The sequence below is a fragment of the Apis laboriosa genome, unplaced genomic scaffold, assembly GCF_014066325.1.
Source record: "Apis laboriosa isolate Shangri-la unplaced genomic scaffold, ASM1406632v1 scaffold16_cov148, whole genome shotgun sequence".
NCBI classification, from domain to species: domain Eukaryota; kingdom Metazoa; phylum Arthropoda; class Insecta; order Hymenoptera; family Apidae; genus Apis; species Apis laboriosa.
The window spans coordinates 625,070-647,022 of record NW_025222129.1 but is presented as its reverse complement, the minus strand read 5'-3'; the positions used below and the strand labels follow the sequence as shown (position 1 = coordinate 647,022).

Genomic DNA, 21,953 nt, shown 5'->3' with positions numbered 1-21,953 from the left:
GCGATACTCGTTTCACGCGCATCTCTCTTCCTTTTCTTTTTTTCTCTCTCTCTTTTCTTTCTTTTCTTTTCTTCAAGCGCGTGATCAGAAGGGACGAACGTCGACCGGAACTCGACAGTCGCGGAAAAGAGAGAAAAATTGGAAACGGGTAGATAGACGGCGAGAGACGTCGGAGGGTAGACGATCGTTGCAGTTTCCTTTTTCTCCGCTCCGTTTGTCCCAGTTTCCCTTCCAAATTAGTGACGTCACCGACGTCATTGAGAAGGCCGCCGACAACGCGTCCCAATTTCCCGCTCGCGATTCAATAAACCTCGGCATCGAAGCCGCATCCTCCGTATACGCGCCATTCGTTAGACGACGATTCATCTCGTACGTTGTTCCGTGTTTGTAGCACGTGTGCATTGTACGCGTTAATTATACGCGTGTACACCGCGTGTATGTCTAATGCGTCCTCTTTCCACCTCTTTCTTCTCCGGATATACCGGAGAAGAATTTTTCCACTAGTGGAAAGAAGATTCGTCGTTGAACGAGAGAAAGAAAGAAAAAAGAAAGGAAAAGAAAAAAAGAAACGGATCGATCGGAACGAGGACGAATCGAAAATTCGCAGCTACGCTCCCCAACCGCACCACCACCCCCCATTCAGCCACCGATCATTTAGCCGAGGCGCGAGAAACGTACGGCCGGGTCGTTGCGCTTTGTCGATGACGTGGATATTACGTCACGTTGTCATGGCTACGCTCGCCCCCTGCTCCCCCCTCCCCAAACTCCGTAAAAATTGGAGCTTCGACCTCGAATTAGGTCGGCGGTTATTCCTACTTCTCGAGCCTCGGTTTTCCACCGAATCTGGACGATGACCGTCGAATATCTCGCCATTTCACTCGTCGAGTATGAACGTATAAACGTTTTTAAAAAACGCTTTGGGGAAAAAAAAATATCTCCGCGAGAAATCTCGTTTCGTTAAAAATAAACAATTACGCTAGTTTCCTTAAATATTTCTTCTCTATATAGATAGATGGTGAGATCGATCTTCTCAGAGTTCACAGACATTTGGATACGAGAGAATGGAATGAAGAAGAAAGGGTGAAGAAGTAAAAAAGGCGCTCCAATCGTGTAGAATTATAATGTATATTATTTCTTTCAACGTAACACAGTATTATTATCATTATCATCTTCGTTACAATAATTGTGCGAATTTTCTTTGTTCGTTCGTGTTATAAATAAATCGCTCGCGATCTTCTATATATTTAGCGCTGATAATATATGAAATCGCGGCAATGATTCTAGTAACGATAACGATAATAATAATAACAATAATAATAATAATAATAATAATAATAATAATAATAGTAGTAATAGTAATAATAGCAATAAAAGATAATAATTATCAGAATCTTAATTGTCAATCGTAATAATCATGATTATAATAATATTTTATTTCAACTGGTAACGCGAATATTACGATTGCTTTCCTTTCGCACGATACATAGGCACAAATGTGCGCGTTGAAGCGTTCAAGTTTGATTGATCGATCGAATTTATCGAACAGCGATCGAAAATATTGTCAAGAGTATTATTTCTCCCGGATATAAAGATTTTACAATATTTCAAAGATAACAACGAACTTTCGTATCTAGAGGCACTATCGTTCACGAGTTTTCTTTCTTCATCAATTTCCACAATTTTTATCACGGTCATCATATCCTTAAATAAAAATTCCTTCCTATGTTCCAGACGAGAGAGATAGATAGATAGATAGATAGATAGATAGATAGATAGATAGATAGAGAGAGAGAGAGAGAGAGAGAGAGAGAGAGAGAGAGAGATAACGAAGGAAAAAGAGCGATACGATATAATTGTTCAAGGCTTAAGATTATACAAGTCAATAGAAAAAATCGGACGTTCTTTTAAGTGTAAAAAGTTTCGTGAAAATTCGAAAGGGAACTATTATTAAGAATAAATAGTAAATAGTATAGATACTTTTATCATTGGTCGCGAACATTTCATCTATTTCATATTTCTTTCATATATGATTATTATCTATTTCGAATCGAAGAACATGCTGCTTCTAGAAGAAAGTTTATTTACCACTTCTTTTTCGTTTCGTTTAATTTTTTTTTTTTTTTTTTTATATCGTTTCGTTTCGTTCGCTTCTTCGTTTTCACGTGTTCACGTGTTCGTGTATTATTAATTTCGTGTATAGATTAAAAGGCGTGATAATAAGAATAGCGAATAACGGAACGGTGCTACGGCGTTCAAAGCCGCTTCGTGCAAATCTTAACGCCTATCGTTAAACAAAAGCTCGCGGCTTTGCTTTGCTCAAGATTGTCTACAATGTCGTGTAAATATCAATTTGTATGTAGCGTGTTTCCCTCTCGCGGATATATACGGCTACGTACGAAGCGATTCGAAAGATAATTTCAACAAAGGAAATTTCTTCGACATTAGTCCCCAAGTAGGATGAAACGTTTTAATTTATTCGAAGGCATTCGTTCAAGTGTTGATCAGCACAACCGATTCGTCGATCTGCGCTCAGCCCGTGGAACTTTTATGCATGTTCTAAAAAAACAATCCAAAATTTCTGTTTAATCCTCCGATCGTATATAATCTATCGTATCTATCTAGATAATTTACAATAATTATCATTGTGAATTGCAATAAATATTAGCTGCTAAAGTGATTTTTTAGGCCGCTATCGTTTAAAATTGATAAAATGAAAAGGCGAACAAAAGAAAGCAAAAATAGTTTTTTAATTGAAGTTGAAACAATTTTGAAGGTTTAAGTATCTGTTGTAAATAAAAAAAAAGCACCTATCGTAAATAAGGCAAACGAATTATTTATTAGGGGCAAAAGAAATGTATAAAAAAATATGAACGAAGCGTTGTTCTTTATTTTTACGCATACGTATACGAACACCGCAAACGATTAGTATTTATAAAACGTACGAGGGAAAGGCTGAACGAAGCACGTGCGTTTTACAATTGTTGCAAAACATTACGATTAAACCGTTCGAAACTAAAAAAAAAAAAAGAATTAACACTCGTCATTGCGATTGTTTAGAAAAAAAAAGAGAGCAGCAAAATTGATTCTTCATGCGCAACTATATGACTATGATATGAGAGTACCAATAATTTCCTTGTTTTTTAGAGAACTTACCCGTTCTATTCACTGAGTACTGGCAGAAGAGACCTTACGTGATAATCAGATTTTAAAAAAAAAAAAGATAATATTAGCTCGTAATTCCGCGGATTATTCCTTTTTTTTAATAATTTTTTCTTTCAGAATCAACGATTCGATCAAAAATCTAACGTAATATATGTATTTCGTTAAAATAGCGATACTCCGTCTACTTACAATTCGATGCTTTGAATCGTAGACGTGGGACACGTAGTTTCTACCTTGACATGGCAATGCTTGTGACACTTCATTTGACAGTCTCTACACTCGTAACCCTGTTTGCCTAATCTTCGCGCAAGCGTTCTCTTGCACACTTCGCACACTGTCCCTCTAAAACGAAACATTTCGCGTCACTTTCCACACTTGGTTCCACTCGCATTGCAATTGCCCGATACTCAATACTTACCCAGCCATGTGTTTCGCTATAAAAGTGTGATCGTTAAATATATGAAGCTTTGTGCCCTTCTTTCGCCATTTACTTTTTTGTGCGAGCGACAACGGTACTAGGTAATGCCTGAAAAAGCAAAAAATAACGCGCATCAAAACATACGTCGCCGCTTCGAATAACGCGTTAAATGATGCGTGATGTAGATAAAAATGTTACTTGTTGTTTACTTTTTGATACCGTTCTCGAGCGTTTCGAGGACCAATGTAGAAGCCTCGTTAATGTAAGTTTTGGTCGACGCCCCGCTTATACCGGATGCCTCGCTCAAACTCGATCTTCTCGATTGTTCCTCCCTCCCTGGTATCGATAAACGAGCTATAAAATTCAAGCGAAACGGTCGTTTGCACCTCGTAAAGTTAGTCTAGCGTGGTAGTAGCGTTATTGGCAGAGAGGAAATTTGCATTGGCAGCGGTTATTAGCATCGCAATGATTTTTTTTTCGCGATTCCTCGATCGAGCAGGGTTTTCCATTTGCCAAGCCTCCTTAAAATACGCTCTCTATTGCATCGCATCGTCGTTTGTCATCTCGTACTCACCGACCATCGTGCATCGTTGGATGAATTCGTGCGCAAAACAAACAACAACAACAAAGTAGAATTTCACGCTTGAACGATTTTAACTATTTGAACTACATATTGGGAGAGGGGGGAGAAAGGCGGCTAACCGAATCAAGAAGAGAATAGATTTCGCGAAGTTTAAAGATTGGATGGGCAAACGTACCCGAGCCAGGATCGCGAGCCCTGTCCGCGGATATAGATCTGGAGTGTGGATCCTCGTGATTCGCATCGCCTTCCGGTCCAACCGATCTGCTTCTCGTCTTCGATCGACTCAGCCGTTTCTTTATCGTGCCAAAGAAATCTCGACGTTTTCTTCTCGTTCTTCCCCTCTCTACAATAATTAAAAAATGACACGCGATGGTTCACGACTCGTATACCAAGATTCCTATACGTTTCGTACACGTGGTAAAAAAGAAAGAAGAAAATCATGCGGTAAAATTACCTTCGGAATTGGAAGAATTCGGTGTGCTTTCCGGTCCCGACGTCACGCTTGTATCTTTTGGTCCATGCTGAAACGAAGGAAGTTGTTAAATTGTTTATACACAGGTAGTTAAGGTTATGGTTTGCAAGCATCGGTTACAGAGTTTTCTTTAAAAAAGATTTTGTTTTCGAATCGAATATAACTAGCTTCAATTGAATGTTTAGAAGAAGGGCGTATAATTAGATCTCGTAGAAATTTAATAATTGAAATATTGCAACTATTATTGCAATATTGCAAACAGGCAATTGTATAGTATATCATACGCTCTTCATTCCCATTATTTACGAGAAGTAAATAATAAGTTCAATAATAAGAAATTATTAACAAAAACAACGTAAGGATAAAGGAAGGGGGAGGGGGAAAAAAAAAACAAATATCTCGTAACAAGGAGAATAATTACCTCCGGAGAGATCTCTTGCCAGTTCCCACTTTCCGTTAGGGCGACCTGTGAAATTAGTAAACAACACGCCACTCAACTGACGATAATTAGTGTTCTCGTAAAACGCAAGGCATTGCTTGATTTCCATACGGCTCGTAAATGCGGCAAGGAAAATGTGCGATAAAATGAAAGGAAGTTTCTCGAGAAAAGATCGCGAAAGGGAAGAAAGAAAAAAAAAAGAAAAAAAAAAATACTACGCGATTTTTCATTTTACTGGAATCGCAAATTAGAAACAACAACGTGTGTAATAATAATAAGAAGAAGGAAGGATTGGAAAGACATCGAGTGATGCGACACGAGTTTTCGATCCGAAATCGGCGAGATCACGTCGATGACACGATACGTGTGCGTGTGTGTGTGTATGTGTGGGACGACACGACGTCAAGCTTACCTTAACTATCTGCCGCTCTGGCTGCTGCAAAAAAAAAAAAAAAANAAAAAAAAAAAAAAAAAAGAAGACACCACAAAAAAAAAATAGACAATAATCAAAATACAGTGTTAGTAGTAATACGTGAAGAAAAAATTTGTATACATAATTTATATGGAAATGCGTGCGTGTATTTATTTACCCTTTGCTGGCTGTGCACTATCAGCGTTCCTTTATTCCCGTTGCTTTGACCGGTTCTGTAAGGCGAGTCCACCACGTTCCCGTTCGTTAGGTAATCTGCGAATTACGATCGATCGTTCTTTTAAAAATTTTTCTCTCCTCCTTTCGATTAATGAAGAGAAAAAAAAATATATATATATATATATATTTATAATTTAATAAGATTCATCGACTTTCTACGTCCAACGTTCTACCAAGCATCCATCATTTCGTCTACCAGATAATTTTCCGCGTCTGGCAAACGCGACCGTGCGATTATGCAAGCGTTGCGTATTGCTGTCATTACGATCTGCCAGGCTCGTTTCTCTGGTAGTCGAAATAACTTTGAAGAATTTGTCGAATTCGTCCGTAGAGGTGAGCGTAAAATCGCATCATATCGTGCTAGGGGGGGGGCAGGGGGAATCGTTAAAGCCAATCGTTACCTAAGAACGGAGTGGAAATAAAAAAAGGGGGAGGGAGGGAGGGGGTGGAAGAGGCAAAGAATTTTTACATATGTTTGCATATATCATGCGAATTGCACTACGTGATAGCGGAGAGCACCGTGAAGAAAGAAGAAACCAAATTTCTTCGGAAAAAAAAAAAAAAAAAAAAAAAAAAAACTTGGAAGTTGGAAATTTTACACGATCGATATAATCTACGCTCTTCTACGTGCTTTTTCTTCTACGTGAGAAAAAGAAAAAGGGGATCTACTATTGTTAAAAAAAAAAAACAACAATAAAAATGGCTTCCACGTTGTGAGGGCCACGCGAGAAAAAACGCGTGAAGAGAAGGAAATACGTAATACTAACGAGGTATCGCTACGTATATTTCACACTTGTGAACACGAATGCAATGCCTTTCAGATAAAGTAATAAGTAATTACCCCCTTCGGGTTGAACGGTAGAGTCGTACAAGATAAGTGTGCTGTTACCATTGTTGTAATTTAGATTATTGTCGCTGATGAGATTTGTCGGGGTGTAGGTACGAGGAGTCGGTGACACCGGCTTTATCGTCTCCTTCACCTTGTAAGGTTTGTTCCCAATTTGAGGCACCTCCGCACCCTCGATGAATAGAAACTGAGAAAAGAGAGAGAGAGAGAGAGAGAGAGAAAGAAAGAAAGAAAAGAAAGGAGGAGAGAAGAAGAACGAAAGAGGAAGAAACGAATGAAACGACGCGAAAGAGAAAAGGAAAAACAATGGCGTAGCAAAATTGAACATTTCTTTTTTTTTTTTTTTTTTTTTTTAAACGTTTAAACGTTTAAACGTTCACTCATCGTCGTTTCTATGCTCTGTATATTACTTACCTCAACGGTCAGGGTGCCGGTAATATCTTCTTCCTCGTAGGGCCGATTTTGAAGAGGTATTATCTGCCTTTGACTCGGATTCGCGAGAAGCTCGTCGATCCCCACGATTCCCAGGCCTAAGAATCGTTGCGATTTATTCGCGCGATCGTAAACTTCCAACAATACTTCCGACGTGTTCCGATTAACATCGCTGGAAAACATTAATTGCGAACGATTAAAACACGCCGTGGATCGAGACGGGTTCTCTAAATAAGAATCTCACAATAAGAACGCTTCGTCCCACGACGGGTTTCTAGTGTCCTTCTTCACGGACGTTTGATTCTTTTGAGGAGGCTCGTCCAATTCGACGACGCAATACGGTTCCACGGCGCCTTTCTCTCCGCCCAATTCCGCGGCTCTCGCCACTTTGACGAGCAACCGCCTGTCGCTGACCACGTACTGGTTTTGAGACAGGGTCGGGCTCTGTGTCTGAAGCCGTTGCCGCGAGCTTTGAAGCGAGCTGCTCGACGTATGCTGCGAAGAAGAAAACGAATATTAATAATTAAAGAATTTCTCAATGAAAATTGAGCGAGTGAGATCGTGAATATGAATTCGCTCACCACGTTGTCGTAGTGCATAGGGATCGAGAAGCTTGGCTGGGTGGTCGCCGGTTCCCTCCATAACCGTGGACAGCTCGGATATTGGAACAAATTCAGATGGACATTGATCCCCCTTAACGCTCCTATCACGATTTCCGTTACGACCTCCTGCAACTGGCTCTCGTCCAGATCTTTCTTTATCGTGCCCACTTGGGCCAATGAAACTTTCACCTAATAACGTAAAATTGGCGAAATAAAAAATAAAATTTGCGAAATTTGGTACGAGGGAGAATTTTTTTCTCAAGGGGAGGGGGAGAGGCAAAAATTAAGAGCGAAAAATACTAACGTCCGGCCAGCCGTCGCATTTCAAATCGAGGAGAAGCTTCTCTGTGATACAGATGACGTTCAATCGGGCGCGGAAACGGTTCACGTTCACTCGATAGTGACTTACTTCGAGTTTCTCAGCTTTCCGGCGGAATGCTTTTAACTGTAAGGCTGGAGTGGCTTCGCAATCGCACGTGATCGTCTGAAACGAAACAGATTCGAGAATGTGTCGGCGAGATGACGGATCGAGAGGTGGGTCGATCCTTCGAATACGTACCACGTCGTCCTTCGAGTCGCATTCGCAAAAAATGTTGGAGAGATTCGGTGGATGGGTTTCAGGTAAAACTCGAACGAATTCGACCCCGACTCCGTGCTGCAAATAAGGAGAAGAGCGCAGAGTAAAGAGAATGAAATTTTTTTCGTGGAAATTTTTTTCGAAAAAGAAAAGGAAAGGAAGAGTTAGTTAATTTTTTTTTTTTTTCTTAGCTGAAACAAAACGTTTCGCTCAGTGTAGGAATTTATAATAAGTGAGCCAACTATAAGTTCGTGTATAATTTGACTAAACTTAAAAGCTGATTCCTAGGACCTCGTCGGTAAAATTGTCCGACAATAACTCGTAAACGCGTTGAGCCGGTGTTTTCGTTGCTCAAGAAACACCTACGCGAGAAGATTGCGTAGTCTAGCCGGTTGTCGTCTTACACAGCACGCGACGAACACTTTGTCGATCGAACAAAGTTCATTGCGAATTAAATTCTGATTTGTTTTTTTTTTTTTTCTTTTTTTCGATTCGACCATCGTTTCAACGTAAGAAAATATTGTTATTATTTTACATATTACACATCGTAGAGATCAGGTTTCTCTCTCACCTCGTCGACAGAGTTTGCGGTAAATTGATTGAGAGACGCGACCCAAAAGGCCAACAGCTCGTCCAAAATCGCTGGATCCGAGTAGAGCCAAACGATAACCTCGTTAACCCAGCGGACAGCATCGGGATCGGCACCGGTTGCCGTCGGCAGATGCAAACTTTTGCTACTCCTCGCCGGGCTGATCAAAGCGCCGGATGTCTTCCTCGTGAGACGTTTGCGGACAGGAGGTGTCGGCGGGACGTAAGGCGAGGTGCCGGAAGTTGGACTGGCGGCACCACCACCGGCCGGATGAGCAACGGATGCGAGCGATCCGGAACCGGCGCCGCCACCACCTGCCCCGGTCCCCGAAACGATTTTTTGCTTGCCAAGCAAAAGCAATTTGCCGCCACTACCGCCACCACCTCCACCACCACCAGTACCACCACCACCAGCACCAGCACCACCACCACCAGCACCACCACCACTGACACCGACGCTATCACCGTGGACGATATGGCCGTCCTTGGCGGTAACTATTGTCCCAGAACTGAGCCCGTTTAAAACGAACCGATTGTAAACGTATTTGCCGACACACAGTACCATCAATCCGAACAACATCCAGCCGAATATGAGCATCGATAAGGTATCCATGGTCGTGTCACCAGCCGAGTCGAAACTGCATATCAGATCGTCCACCCGCTCGGCCAAGTCGGCCATATTGCCCCATCGTTCGGCCAACCAAGTCCAATTGGATTCCAAAAACATTCTTTTCTATTTTCACCCGCTAGCGGACAGCGCCCCACTACCACCGTATTACAAGTTATTAATAGATCTTGCGCATACCCTGGGCCCCCAGGATACGGCACTGCCCCTGTCTCGCGACCGCCTCTCAACAGTTTTCCTTTCCCTGTCTCATTACCGACGTCGATCTTCCCCTTTTGATTTTGCTTTTCCCAATCTCGCTACCTTTTCTTTTCACTTCCGTCTCTCCTCCTGCAGTCTTCCTCCTCGATGCAGATAAATCTCCCTTTTTTTCCAAATCTATCGACGATTCGCACCGTTGCAAGGAAACGATCGTGGAATAATCATCGACCAACGATTCTTTCTTTAGAAGATAAATTTCGATTCGATCCCTATTCTTCGTTACTTCGACGATTCATATCTTGGATAAAACTGTGATGATATCACTGTGTTGATGAATGTGGTGACTGTGATCGTGACCGTAATCGTAATTATTCCACTTAACTAACCCATAAACGCGTTTGATTCCTGCCTCCTCGCGCTGAAAAAGAAATAACCGTCGACCGGTCGACAAACGCACGTGGATCAAAACTATCGAGAGAGTACGTCTGTATTGATGCTCTCGTTTATGGATCGAAATTATTGTTCGTCGATCGAGCAATGCAATTAATCTTCGATCGACGAGAGTAAACGTTGAGTATATTTCAAAAGAATGATTTCATACTTGGGTGGAATAAGAAAGAAAAGAAAAAAGAAAAATGATCGCGAGCATAAAAAATAAGATACAAGGCATGAAAATTTATCAGTGTTGTTTTCGTGTTCGGTCAATGGTCGAGTTTCCTTACAGGCGCGGTGTCTTTGAATGCGTCATCACTCGCAATTCTCGTATCGCATCATGTTTTATTTGTGGCAGCTTTCGTGGTAGCTATCAGTCGACCATCCGAGACACGGTCGAACGCGTGTTACTCGATCACTGATCGAGCAAATCTAACGAACGCGCGATCTCCTTCGTCTATTCAATCTCGTTCACTCGAATCTCTAATAATCGATAAATCTTCGATTTTTACGAATCTCTAATCTTTCGCATAAAAATGAAAAATCATTTTTTCGCGTCGTGCAACGGATCCGAGCAAAGCGAAGATTAAAAAAAATCGATTGTCTCGTCTCCCTGTAATGTTTTTCAGCGCAGGTAAAAAATAACCTATTTTATTAATAAACGTTCAATCTTCAAGAGTGATGCGAAACACGCGGTACGTCAATCCATTCACGTTTCAACGTGCCAAATATTGGTCACGATTCTCACGTGAAATTATCAATAGTGATTCATCAACCGATTCCCAATCTCCCAACTCGTATTCCTTCTACTCCGAAGAATGTGTATTACGAAACGAATCGGATGAACTGGGTTGCAAAACTAACGAGGGAATTCACCACTTTGTATCACCGACTTCCCATCGATCCGACGAGCGAACGAAGACAACCGGCACCAATTCGCATTTCCTTCCTACACCAGCTTCAATTTCTTCTTCGTTTTCGACGATCACGTGTTATTATGCACCAAACAACAAATCGATCAAAGCTACCGCACACCGTAGCGCTACGTTTAACCTAGGATCCGGCTCGCGAGATACTTTACACGATGCCGTACACACACGAAGCATCTCTTTTTCATTCGTTTTACTCGCAGTCAATTATCGCATCTCTTTACTCTCTCGTTTATTCGCCGGCAACTTCGTCGCAACTCCCTCACAGCCCACCTCGCGTCGCCTCCAAAAATCTCACACTGCGCCGCGTGTCTCTCTCTCTCTCTCTCCCTTTCCGCTCCTCTGTTGTCGCAACGCGTGGTCGTCCGTGCTCCGTGAGGCGCAAGCGCGTCAACGGCATTTGCCGCATTTACCTTTACGACTTTCGTTTCTTTCGTCTCCTCCAGTCACCGATACCACGCGATACCAACGACGAGTGACCTGGTTTTTCCCGCCTGACCAGTTCCAAGTCACTTCCACGCTCGTTTGCCGCGTTTTTCTTAACTTCCGTCGTCGCGTTACGCCGCCGAGCGTCCAAGTGAAGTACGCGCGGCACAACGCGATCGAACTAGCGAGAGAACGCACGATATAACCGGCGCCAGGCGATCTCCTTCGACGATTCACCGACGCCGCGTCGGGCAATGATACGGCGAACGGCTACGTTCCTACTACTACTACATTACTATTACTACCACTAGTATTACTACTATTACTACTGCTACTACTACATAGATCGATCGAGACGCCGCGTCGCGCTCACTCGATACTCTTTACGCGTTATCGATTCGCAACGAACCGTGAAACACCCATGGTCGCACCCATGGCGCGCACACGATTAACGAGCAAGTCGTTTCTACCTACGTGTAAACATCTAATCGTGGAACGGAAACGCCGTGACCGCGATCGGCCATGCTAGATATCCTCCGCGCTATCCTGCCTCTTACGATGCGTCATTCGTTCTTTCCCCTTCTCTCGATCCCTTCTCAACCAGCCCTCGGCTCCGTATGGCTTATCTTTCTCCCATCGATGCCAAACCTCCCTACCGCCCTTCTCTTACGTCATATTACGAGCCAGTGACGCATCGTTGCTATAATGGTAAATGGATCGAAAATCAGCAAGTAGTAGTGGAGATCCGCATGCAATGCGAAATACGAATGGATTTCTTGAGAACGTTTGAGTCTCGAGTCTCGATTTTTCTCACTGATCAGGACGACGATGATAAATGAGGAAGTTTCACGGTTCGTAGAAATCGGGTTACGAATCGTATTCGCAAAAGATGCATTGCGATCTATATGTAATTGAACGAAAACAATTCTTTTTTTTCTTTTTTTTTTTTTTTCTCGTTAATCTCGCTCGAGAAAGGAAAGTTCACTCTAAAGAATAGATTGAGCGTATACTTTTTATTATTTCGTCATTCATTTACATACAAATATTTTCAAGATACGTTTTAAGAAACAGTGCGTGTTCGGCATCGATTCTTCAAACTTTCGTATTAACGCTGCTAATTGTATTTCGTATAAATTTTCCTTCGCGCGCGCGCGATCGCTTTTTAAACGCTAATAGAGAATACGCTACGTGGCCTCGTCGAGCCTTCTCTCTTCGATGAGTCTAGGATACGTTCCGTCGTTGTCGTTGTAGTTGCAATTCCACTTGATGAAGTAAGAACATTTCTTCTCTAAGGGTCGATATCATCGATGTTTCTTGTTGCTAAACGACACAAGGGGCGGATGGGGGGAGGGGGGGAGTGCGAACGTTTCTGAATGCATAGTATAATCGAAAACGCGTAAACGTTGCTAAATCATCATCGCTATGTTTTTTCAGCCTATCGTTTTTTATATAATGTTTTTTATATAATGTTTATCAGGAATAATGTTCGTGATTGCCACATTGTTTTCAAATGATTTTATCCTTTTAATTTGCATCGTCGACATATGTATACGTATATTTATATTATAAACAACGACGGGAAACGGCGACGAGACTCGACGATCGACGATTAAGAAGTTAATGCGAGTCAAGATATTGTACATACGCGCGCAACATTGTGTACGTATGCACACGTTGAAATATCGATCGGTATCGGTATATTTCGGATTAAGAAAATAATAAATCGGCGAGCAAATTATCGAACAACGGATATAAAGAGGGGAGCGTTTAAAATAAACAATGCCTTTTTCGACCTCTCGTTGCCGTTACGTCGCACGTAATACATAAAATAGTATTTCACTCGTTATTTTTCATATCATACGTGTATTTTGCTTGCTGCTGATACATTAATTATAATACAGATCGTTTATAATGGCCCTGGACACGGTATATCTCCCGACTTGGCCCCGATTCCGACGACTCCATTCATCGGTATCGGTAAAAAGCAATGTCGATCCGTTATCGCCATGCTATCTCTTACGCTCCTTAAATAATTTCAATCGTAACAAAACACTCTTTATGCTCGCACGTTAATCCTGTCATTATTAAAATTATCCATGTATGATATATGTATATATAAATATACATATGTTAAATATAATATAAATGCATCTAACACTAGTCGTACTTTTCTCGTACCCCGTGCGATTCACTTTTTCACCTTATATTCATCGAACGTTTACCATTGCCGCGCCCAAACTTTTCCCCTTTTCTCTTCTTTACACGCAACACCCACCGTCCAACATTCACGTTCACATTTTTAATCACACACAAGCACGCGCGCGCGCAAACATATATGCACACAAACACTCAACGTTATATTATTCTTACACGCATGCATACCTGTTCCACCTGTTGGTTCGATCGTTTATTAAAATTTAGCCTTGTAAATTGTTTAAACAAGAGTTTTCGTCGAATCGTTATTTTTAAAAGACGACGCAACGCGATCGCAAGATTATTCATTACCGTGGAAAGCCTTAAAAGTTAATATGGAAATGAAATCAAGTAGCAAAATATAAACAGTCGATAAGCATAAAACTTTCGAAAGTCGTACAGTGATAGTGGAATGCGATAAGACAGAACGGAATATATTGTTTCAATATGAAATGCATCGAGTGGCAAAAAAAAAAAAAAAAAAAAAAAAAAAAAATTTGCCAAGAATATATATGTATTTATCGTAACAACGAGAGCATTATTTTATTCAGTTCAGTCGGTTGTATCGATACTTTGTGAACGAAACGTCTTAAGTCAAGATTATGCGAGCATTAAAAAAGATTAGATACTAGTTTTTTTTTTTTTCTTATCCGACCTTAAGACAAAAATTTAATATGTAATTACAATTTTAAGATACGATTGCGCGATACGAAGGAAAAAAAAAATGAAATTAAAACGAATCATTTTTATAGATAATATTTGTGAAAAAACGCGCAAATATCATAATTCTTAAAGATTCAAATCGCATTGAGATTATCTCTTATAACCTTATCTCACGAAATATTGAAATAGTGGATATTAGTGTTAGCGATTATACTTTTCATTATTATTTTTCTTATACGACTAGAAATTGAAATAAAAAATTTAGTTGATAATACTTAACATTATCGTTGCGCTCTTAATTAATGCGTTAATTTAATAATCAGTCGTCATAAATCCGTCTTATGAAGCAAAGAAAAAGAAAAAAAGAAAAATAAGATAGATAATGTTAATATAATGAATCATCGATATTTATCATCGATTTTACACGTCATTTAATTTTACATCATGACGTCATATCATATCGAATCATATCATACATCGAATGATATTGATTTTAGCGCGTTACGAAATAAATGAATACTACGAGGAATGGATATGAACTTACTCTTTTTTTCTTTTTCTCTTCATTTCTCTCTTACTTTTCTTTCTTTCACACACTTTCTTCCTATCGCTCTTTCTCTCTCTCTCTCACTTTCTCACTTTCTCTCTCTCTCTCTCTCTCTCTCTCTCTCTCTCTCTCTCTCTCTCTCTCTCTCTCTTTCTCCACTTTCTTTCTTATTCTTGATTGCTAACACTCTCCGATCCTGTTCAGTTTGAATGCAATAAATGCCAATAAGCTGGTGCGAATCAGCGTACGTATGGTTATATTATAGATACATAGAATATATATGAACTGCAACGTTAATTTTCTCATTTTCTGTGAGAATCGTACGAGAGACGATAAAAAAATATAAGAACGGAGAGTAGTATACTATATCGGTCGCAAACATGATCGCCCTGTCATATGTTGAATTTTGAATTTGTAACGATCAATGATGCGTAAATATAAAATCGATCGTAATTTTTTAACGATCGGATAATGGATATATTCTCGTATTAAAAGAAATTGTGAAACATATTTCTCGAGTAGATCGAGAACTAACTTTACTGGAAAATCGTGTGGCAGTTGGTTGATGATCACTTTATTCTGTTCTACCTCTTTTGCAATACCGAAAAACTTTGATTTGGAATGTATTGAACTGTGCGTATTAATGAAATCTGTACATGGAAGTGGTGGTATGTACAAAAAAAATTCAAGTGATATCGATATGTGATGTAATGTATATTACGTATAAAAAAAAAAAAAAAATGCTTAAAAGAATAAAATTGCATTATGACCGCAACAAAATTCAATTGCAAATATTTTTAATTCGATATTTTAAATACGTCTTAAAGTAGGAATATTTTTATAACCTTTTACGTATATCTTGCTGAATTGAGTTTTGTGATATTTACATAGAAACGCAAGCGTTTTCCATTGTGCGTGAGATCAGCATTACGTTATATCACATTAGATTGTTCGATTCAATTATGAATAAATTATGAAAACAGTATATATGGTAATCGTTATTAATTTAAAAAATCATAAAAAAAAACAAAAAAAAAAATAAATAAAAAAAACGTACAATACCACCGAAGATTAATATGAATGCTAAAATGTAGTGTGCATCGAATTGGTAGAATCAGAATCAATTTTATCCAAAAATCACATTGCTTACCATTCGTTCAAGTAAGCAACGAAAGGGTACGGTTCACTTAAAACACTAGATTAGATATAACGTACTTACACACAAACATGTCTGATATACATGGGGTATAACTGCATTCCATTTTCGCGAATACGTAGTAAAAAAAAATTCGTGTACGGTTGTCGATGATCGTTTCGGTTGATCTACGCAATGGTAGAATTTTTCATTTTTTCTTCGTTTTAGTTCAAACTGGTCCGCATCTCATCCTTATCTTCTACTTAGTTCCGTTCTGACAGCTGAGAGTATAAAAAAAACAAGAAAATACATAAGCAATTTTAATCATTTGAAATTTCCATCTCGAATTCATTCTTCATATTCTTACCATCTACAATCTCTTGTTTCATCTTTTGAAATTCTTTACGCACTTCCTTAATAATCTCTGCTTTAAATGCTTCCATTTCTTGAGCAGTGAGTACAGCCCCATCATTGACACCATTTACTTTTAAAAGTGTATCCTCCGAAGCTGAACCAAACCTTTTGCGAACCGATTTTGGTGATTCGGCACCATTTGAGAATTTATTGTTAGATGAACTATTCTTATCCCATGATTTTTTATCGGGTGAACTCTCAGGTTCCTAAATATATATAGTATTTACACACACACACACATATATATATATATATATATATATATACATAAAAAAAAAAGAATAACTTGATAATAAAAAATTAAAATATAAAATTTATCGAGAAAAATTTACTTGTGGTTGTTCAGGTTGTTTTTTCTCAACGGCAGCTCGTCTACGGGCTAAAGTTTTAGCCATTTCATCCATCATGGAAGCCATACCGCCACCTCCACCTCTTCCTAAAGTACCATAATTTCCGCTTCCAGCACTTCCACTGCTACTAGTACTAGAACCACTGTTTTCCACTGGTTGCTGTGATGCCTATAAAAATGATCGAATAAAGAAAAAATAAGAATTAAAAAAAAAAAAAAAATCCAAGATAACACAAACCTGTTGCTTCTTTTTAAGACGAGTTGCTTGAATTGCTGCAGCCAACGAATTGGAATCCGGTGATGGCTCGCTATTTGTGACAGAACTTACTGATCCAGTGGAACCAGATCCAGAAAGAGGATTTAGATTAACAGCGTTGATTTTCGGGGCAGGTGGTGGAGGAGGTGGAGGTGGAGCGGCAGGCCCAGCTATTGGTAGCATAGGAGGTGGTTGAGGACCAGCATTACCGAGAGGAGCGTAAACATTAGGATTAACAGGTGGTACGTGATGTCCACTGCCGGGACCACCACTACCACTGCCAACAGTATTTCCACAAGTACCACCGCTACCACCTACACCGCTAGTGCTACTATATTGATTCACTGAATTTGATGGTGTTCCATAAGGATTCGTAGCGCTCGAAACTGCTTGTATTTGGCTAGTACCATATTGTGCCTGTGCCTGAGATACAATATTGTACTGAGACTGATTCGGCTGGCCGACACCAACGTTGACTGCGACACCTACCCCATAACCCTGACCTGTTGTCGCAGCTCCGCTACTGGCATACTGGCCAATCGAATTACTACTTCCATATTGATTTCCACCAGGACCACCAGGACCACCAGCACCACTACTACCACCACCGCCGCCATATTGATTTGTTTGTCCAGGTTGTCCACTAGAATACGCGTTAGCAACTTGTCCGTTGTTATTGTAGAAGTTATTCTGATTTCCAGAAGAATACTGACATGGACTTTGCCCGACGACAGCGACAGTCGCGTATTGACTATTGTTCGGTGCGGCTCCATACTGATTTCCTTGACTACTACCATAAATTGACTGTGCTTGCGATTGATTCGGCAAATTTGATTGAGAAGATGGGGATTGCGCATATTGGCTCATCATCATTGGAGGTGGTGGCACCGGGACGTTAAAGTTTATCATTGCCGGTGGACACGGTGGAGCTGTTGCCGCCATAGGTGGCTGCGGTGGGGGTACTGGAGGTGCACCTCCGCTCGTCATTTGTCCTGCACTAGTTCCAATGCCACCGGTAACTTGCATCGATTGTATAACAGTTTGTTGCTGAGGTTGCGGAGCTGGAGGTGCTGACGAAGTTCTGTGATGACCGGATTGTGATTGTTGCTGCAATGGCTGCGATTGTTGCTGCTGCTGCTGCACTTGATGTTGTTGTTGTTGAATAGATTGTTGCTGCTGTTGCGGAGGTTGTGGTGGCGCTGGTGGCTGTGATTGTTGTTGTTGCATAGATTGTTGAGGTGGTTGTTGTTGTTGTTGTTGTTGTTGTTGTTGTTGTGGAGCCGGCTGTTGTTGTTGCTGTGATGCGAGAGGACAACTTGGAGAAATTGCGTTCGGACTATTTGTTGCTGTAAATAAAATATACACTAAAGATCTCTCTTTGATTTCATAATTTCATAATATTGATATATATAGTATTACGTTATTTATACCTTGGCTTTGTTGAGACATTCTGCGTTCCTGAATAATTGCTACATCCTCTCTGGTCATGGTTCTGGATGAAAAAGAAAAATATATATTTTTTATGATATATATAATTTTATGATTATAATTATAAATATAAATATAATTATAAATATGAATATAATTTTATTTTTTGCAAGTGACAAAAAGTAAGTTGAAATTCTCGAAATATAAATATAAAATATAAAAATATAAAAAAAACGAACCTGTATCCCATATCTTCATCGTATTGAGCATTAGTAGGTTGCTGTTGTTGAAAGACGGATTGCTGTTGAGTAGTTGAGGCAGGTGCAAGACTTCTCGATATATTGCTTCCATTGCTCAATACCTAATATTAAACAATTATTAAAATAAATCCAAAATATATTTGAATTATCAATAGCTAAAGTAATAGCGCAACAATTAGTTTGAACTCACATCGAGTGCTTGTAACATCGCCCTAGCAAATGCGTCGGCGTCATCCTTACTGGAGAAATTCAGACCGTATACTTGTTTATTATCTCGCCATTGATGAAATGTGACTGTCGCTTGATTGTATTTTAATCCTTTGAGGATCGCGCAATTGATAACGATTTCGTGATCCTGTAACTTTCTTCCCACTACGCGAAATGTATTGTTCACTTGATGATGGTATAACTGAACTTTGGAGAGTCCTGAGGAACTGCCACTTGGTACCCATTTTTTATTAACGTCGTCATATACCATTACCGACGCACGAGCGGACGATATGCTCACTTCGCTGCAACATAAAGAGAACCATATTCTTCACAATGTATTTATCCTTTATATATATAAAATATTTATATTTATATAGAATCGTGCACTTAATTGCACAAAATAATTAAAATATTGCAAAAAATTCTACCACGATCGATATTCTTCTGGAACAATTTGTTGTCGACGAGAATATGAATATCGTCTCATTGTTTTCTCGCTCTTTGAAATCGTCAGAAGAAATTATGTCAGATATTTTATTCATAAATATATTAACCAAAAATTTCTTCAGTATCCTGTAAAATGTTGCGTTTGGTGTCACTTTCACCGTGCGCGGACTATGTTAAAACAGCATGAACCGCTCGCGAAATGAGAACAGAACGAAACGGAATACTAAAAGATACTGCCACTTCCTTCTTTGCTCAGCGTACGATCAGACAAGCCCGAGTTCTATGATAAGAACTAGAGTGTATCCGTGATACGCGTGGTTTTCAAATCTTTCTATGTTCTCCGTTGTGATTGTTTTCAAACAAGTTTATAAAATAATTGGCAATGTGTTGCATGTGATTACATTGATGTGCAATTTAGAAAAATCTCAATAAATAAAATTCTAGCAAAATGATCTTTATATAACTGTATTTTGAAATCTCCATATTAAGTATTAAAGTTATATATAACGTTATTTTTTCGCGTTATTTGTATGTACTTAAGTAGTAGAACAGAGGTTCGCGTCACCAGCCTGTCACGATCATGTTACGGTATAACCCTTTTCAAACAATTCCTTTTCTTTTTGTCTTTAACTCACTCTCTCTCTTTCTTTTTTCTCTCCCTCTCTGGTTCTTTCTTTCTTTCTCTCTCTCTTATATATACACATTCATTTTCCTTTTTTTCCTTTTTTGTTTTTTAAATCTAATTAAAATGTAAATCATCAAATATATACTTAAATATGAGAATTTAACCAAGTGAAAATTATATACATCGAATACAATATGAATCATAATGTGATTCACAAACTGATCGACGTAAATATGTTATCAAACAATTTCATTGATATCTTTTCCTATGAAGTTGTGAAAATGTGTGCCAAAATATTGAATGAATCAATGTTAGTAATACGATTGATAATAATATTTTATATTGTGTTATTGACATTCACTAAGAAATTGTATAAAAACCAAAATATTAATAAAAGAATGGCTAAGAAAAATGTAGCAAGAATTTTTGTTTGCAGAAGAAATTATAAAATATACGCATGCGTATAACAGAACTTTCATCTGAGATAAACAAATGTGTGTATTAAAATTATTGTATGTATAATATTTTTTTCATCTTATGCAAGTATATACGAGTTCAATTTAAATAAAGATAATCTGATAAAAATATACAACATTTTTATTCAATCTAAAAAAGATAGGATATGAGTACAGGTAGAAAGAAGTTCCGTTTGCTTTTACGATACACAAAGGCGTCGAAACGCAAAATTTGGAAGCATATCAGAATATCTTCCGGCGAGCAAGTCTAAATACGAACAAACGGATGTGTGAAAGGAATATTCGATTAGTAGGGATATAATCGGAAAGTATAAAAGAATTGACACTTATGGATATGTTTGATAAAAAGTCATTGCAAAGCCCTACCCTAAACAATTTTTAGTTCAAATCCTTTCAAGAAATTTAAACGCTGAAAAAGCATTATATTGTATTGATGAAGAATGAAAATATCAGTAGAAGAATAATAAGAAATGTTAAGTTATTAAAAATATCTATTGATAGTCTACAATATAAACAATAGAAGACAAAAAGAAGTAAGTACTTGAACTCATATACTGAATTCGGCTCAATCTTATATGATTCGACCATCTCTCTCACTCGATGCTGTATCGTATACGTGGAACTTACTTCATGTTTGTTTGACTCGGAAGCGTATGCTATGCTTTCATGCAAGCTGTATTCCTGCTTCTACACAGTATATCACCGATTCCATGAAAACACGCGAGATTCGGGCAGGATTTACGGTAGTTCGACATAAATAACGTACGGCACTAACACCACCCCGACACCCTACCTATGCACATCTGGCCAGCCATATTGCCGACTCCAGGCCTATACTCCTTCCACCCTTCGTCTCGATGTACACGTTTACCTAGAAGGAATACTCGAATTGCGAGCGTTAATACGCTCTATTTTTGCTCTCTCATTCTCTTTGCTTCTTACTTTTTCTTTCTTATTTTGCGACTTTTCTTTCATATGCAGAAAAATAATGTAATTATGAATCGAAACTGATCTTTTTGATTTTTTGATTTAATCGTTATGATAATTTTTCTATATCTTGTTCTTATGATTGTACAGAGAGCAATTTAATTATTTTCTAAAAATCTAAACTCTAATTAACAATAGTTGCGAGATATTACGCAATTTTAAATTCGATTATCGATATCAAATTATCGATATAAAATTATTATAGTATTGATTATCGAGTTATCGGATATTAATCGATAAATCTAAGTATTATTACAATGATATTAGAAAGAATATTGTATGTTATTAAGTAGTTTAAATTAAACATTTTTTATATTTATATACATTTTCAATAATAAAACTTTCAATTTAAAAAAAATTAAAACTTAACACTAATAAAAAATTAAAATAAAAAAACAACTCATTTATTAATTTTTATCCATAAAAAATGAATTTTGTATAAATTAAAATATATTATATTTATGTGTATATATATTATCATGTAGTTATATGTAAATATATATATTTTATTAAATTTATTACTATAATTATGTTTAAATAATGTTTTATATTGTAGAATACAAGCAATTATATTTTGAGAA

At 38.5% G+C, this 21,953-nt stretch overlaps 2 protein-coding genes across 14 annotated transcripts; both read right to left on the bottom strand.

Moving 5' to 3' along the window:
• Positions 1–1,111: 1,111 nt before the first annotated feature.
• LOC122711309 lies at positions 1,112–12,051 on the bottom strand. 12 transcript variants are annotated; one of them, XM_043929929.1, is made up of 17 exons: positions 10,318–12,045; positions 8,753–10,013; positions 8,164–8,259; positions 7,909–8,088; positions 7,584–7,793; positions 7,247–7,497; positions 6,985–7,174; positions 6,565–6,757; positions 5,665–5,759; positions 5,487–5,510; positions 5,057–5,101; positions 4,618–4,684; positions 4,339–4,506; positions 3,790–3,934; positions 3,581–3,688; positions 3,352–3,504; positions 1,112–2,556 (listed from the first exon to the last, which is right to left on the bottom strand). In XM_043929929.1, exons 2-17 carry the CDS (start codon positions 9,494–9,496, stop codon positions 2,502–2,504), a joined length of 2,724 nt encoding a protein of 907 aa, XP_043785864.1. In that variant the 5' UTR covers positions 9,497–10,013; positions 10,318–12,045; the 3' UTR covers positions 1,112–2,501. The 12 variants fall into 12 exon arrangements, with proteins under 12 accessions (XP_043785864.1, XP_043785865.1, XP_043785866.1 ...); XM_043929930.1 differs by having other exon boundaries at positions 10,904–12,045; XM_043929931.1 differs by having other exon boundaries at positions 11,370–12,045.
• A 325-nt stretch (positions 12,052–12,376) lies between these two features.
• Positions 12,377–21,201, bottom strand: LOC122711311 (protein enabled). Of its 2 annotated transcripts, none has more exons than XM_043929942.1 (8): positions 21,013–21,201; positions 18,818–19,139; positions 18,607–18,728; positions 18,370–18,431; positions 16,922–18,285; positions 16,667–16,852; positions 16,288–16,540; positions 12,377–16,201 (listed from the first exon to the last, which is right to left on the bottom strand). In XM_043929942.1, the coding sequence occupies exons 1-8, from the start codon at positions 21,015–21,017 to the stop codon at positions 16,173–16,175; spliced, it is 2,343 nt and encodes a 780-aa protein (XP_043785877.1). In that variant the 5' UTR covers positions 21,018–21,201; the 3' UTR covers positions 12,377–16,172. The 2 variants fall into 2 exon arrangements, with proteins under 2 accessions (XP_043785877.1, XP_043785876.1); XM_043929941.1 differs by lacking the exon at positions 21,013–21,201 and adding an exon at positions 19,266–19,968.
• Between the last annotated feature and the right edge of the window lie 752 nt (positions 21,202–21,953).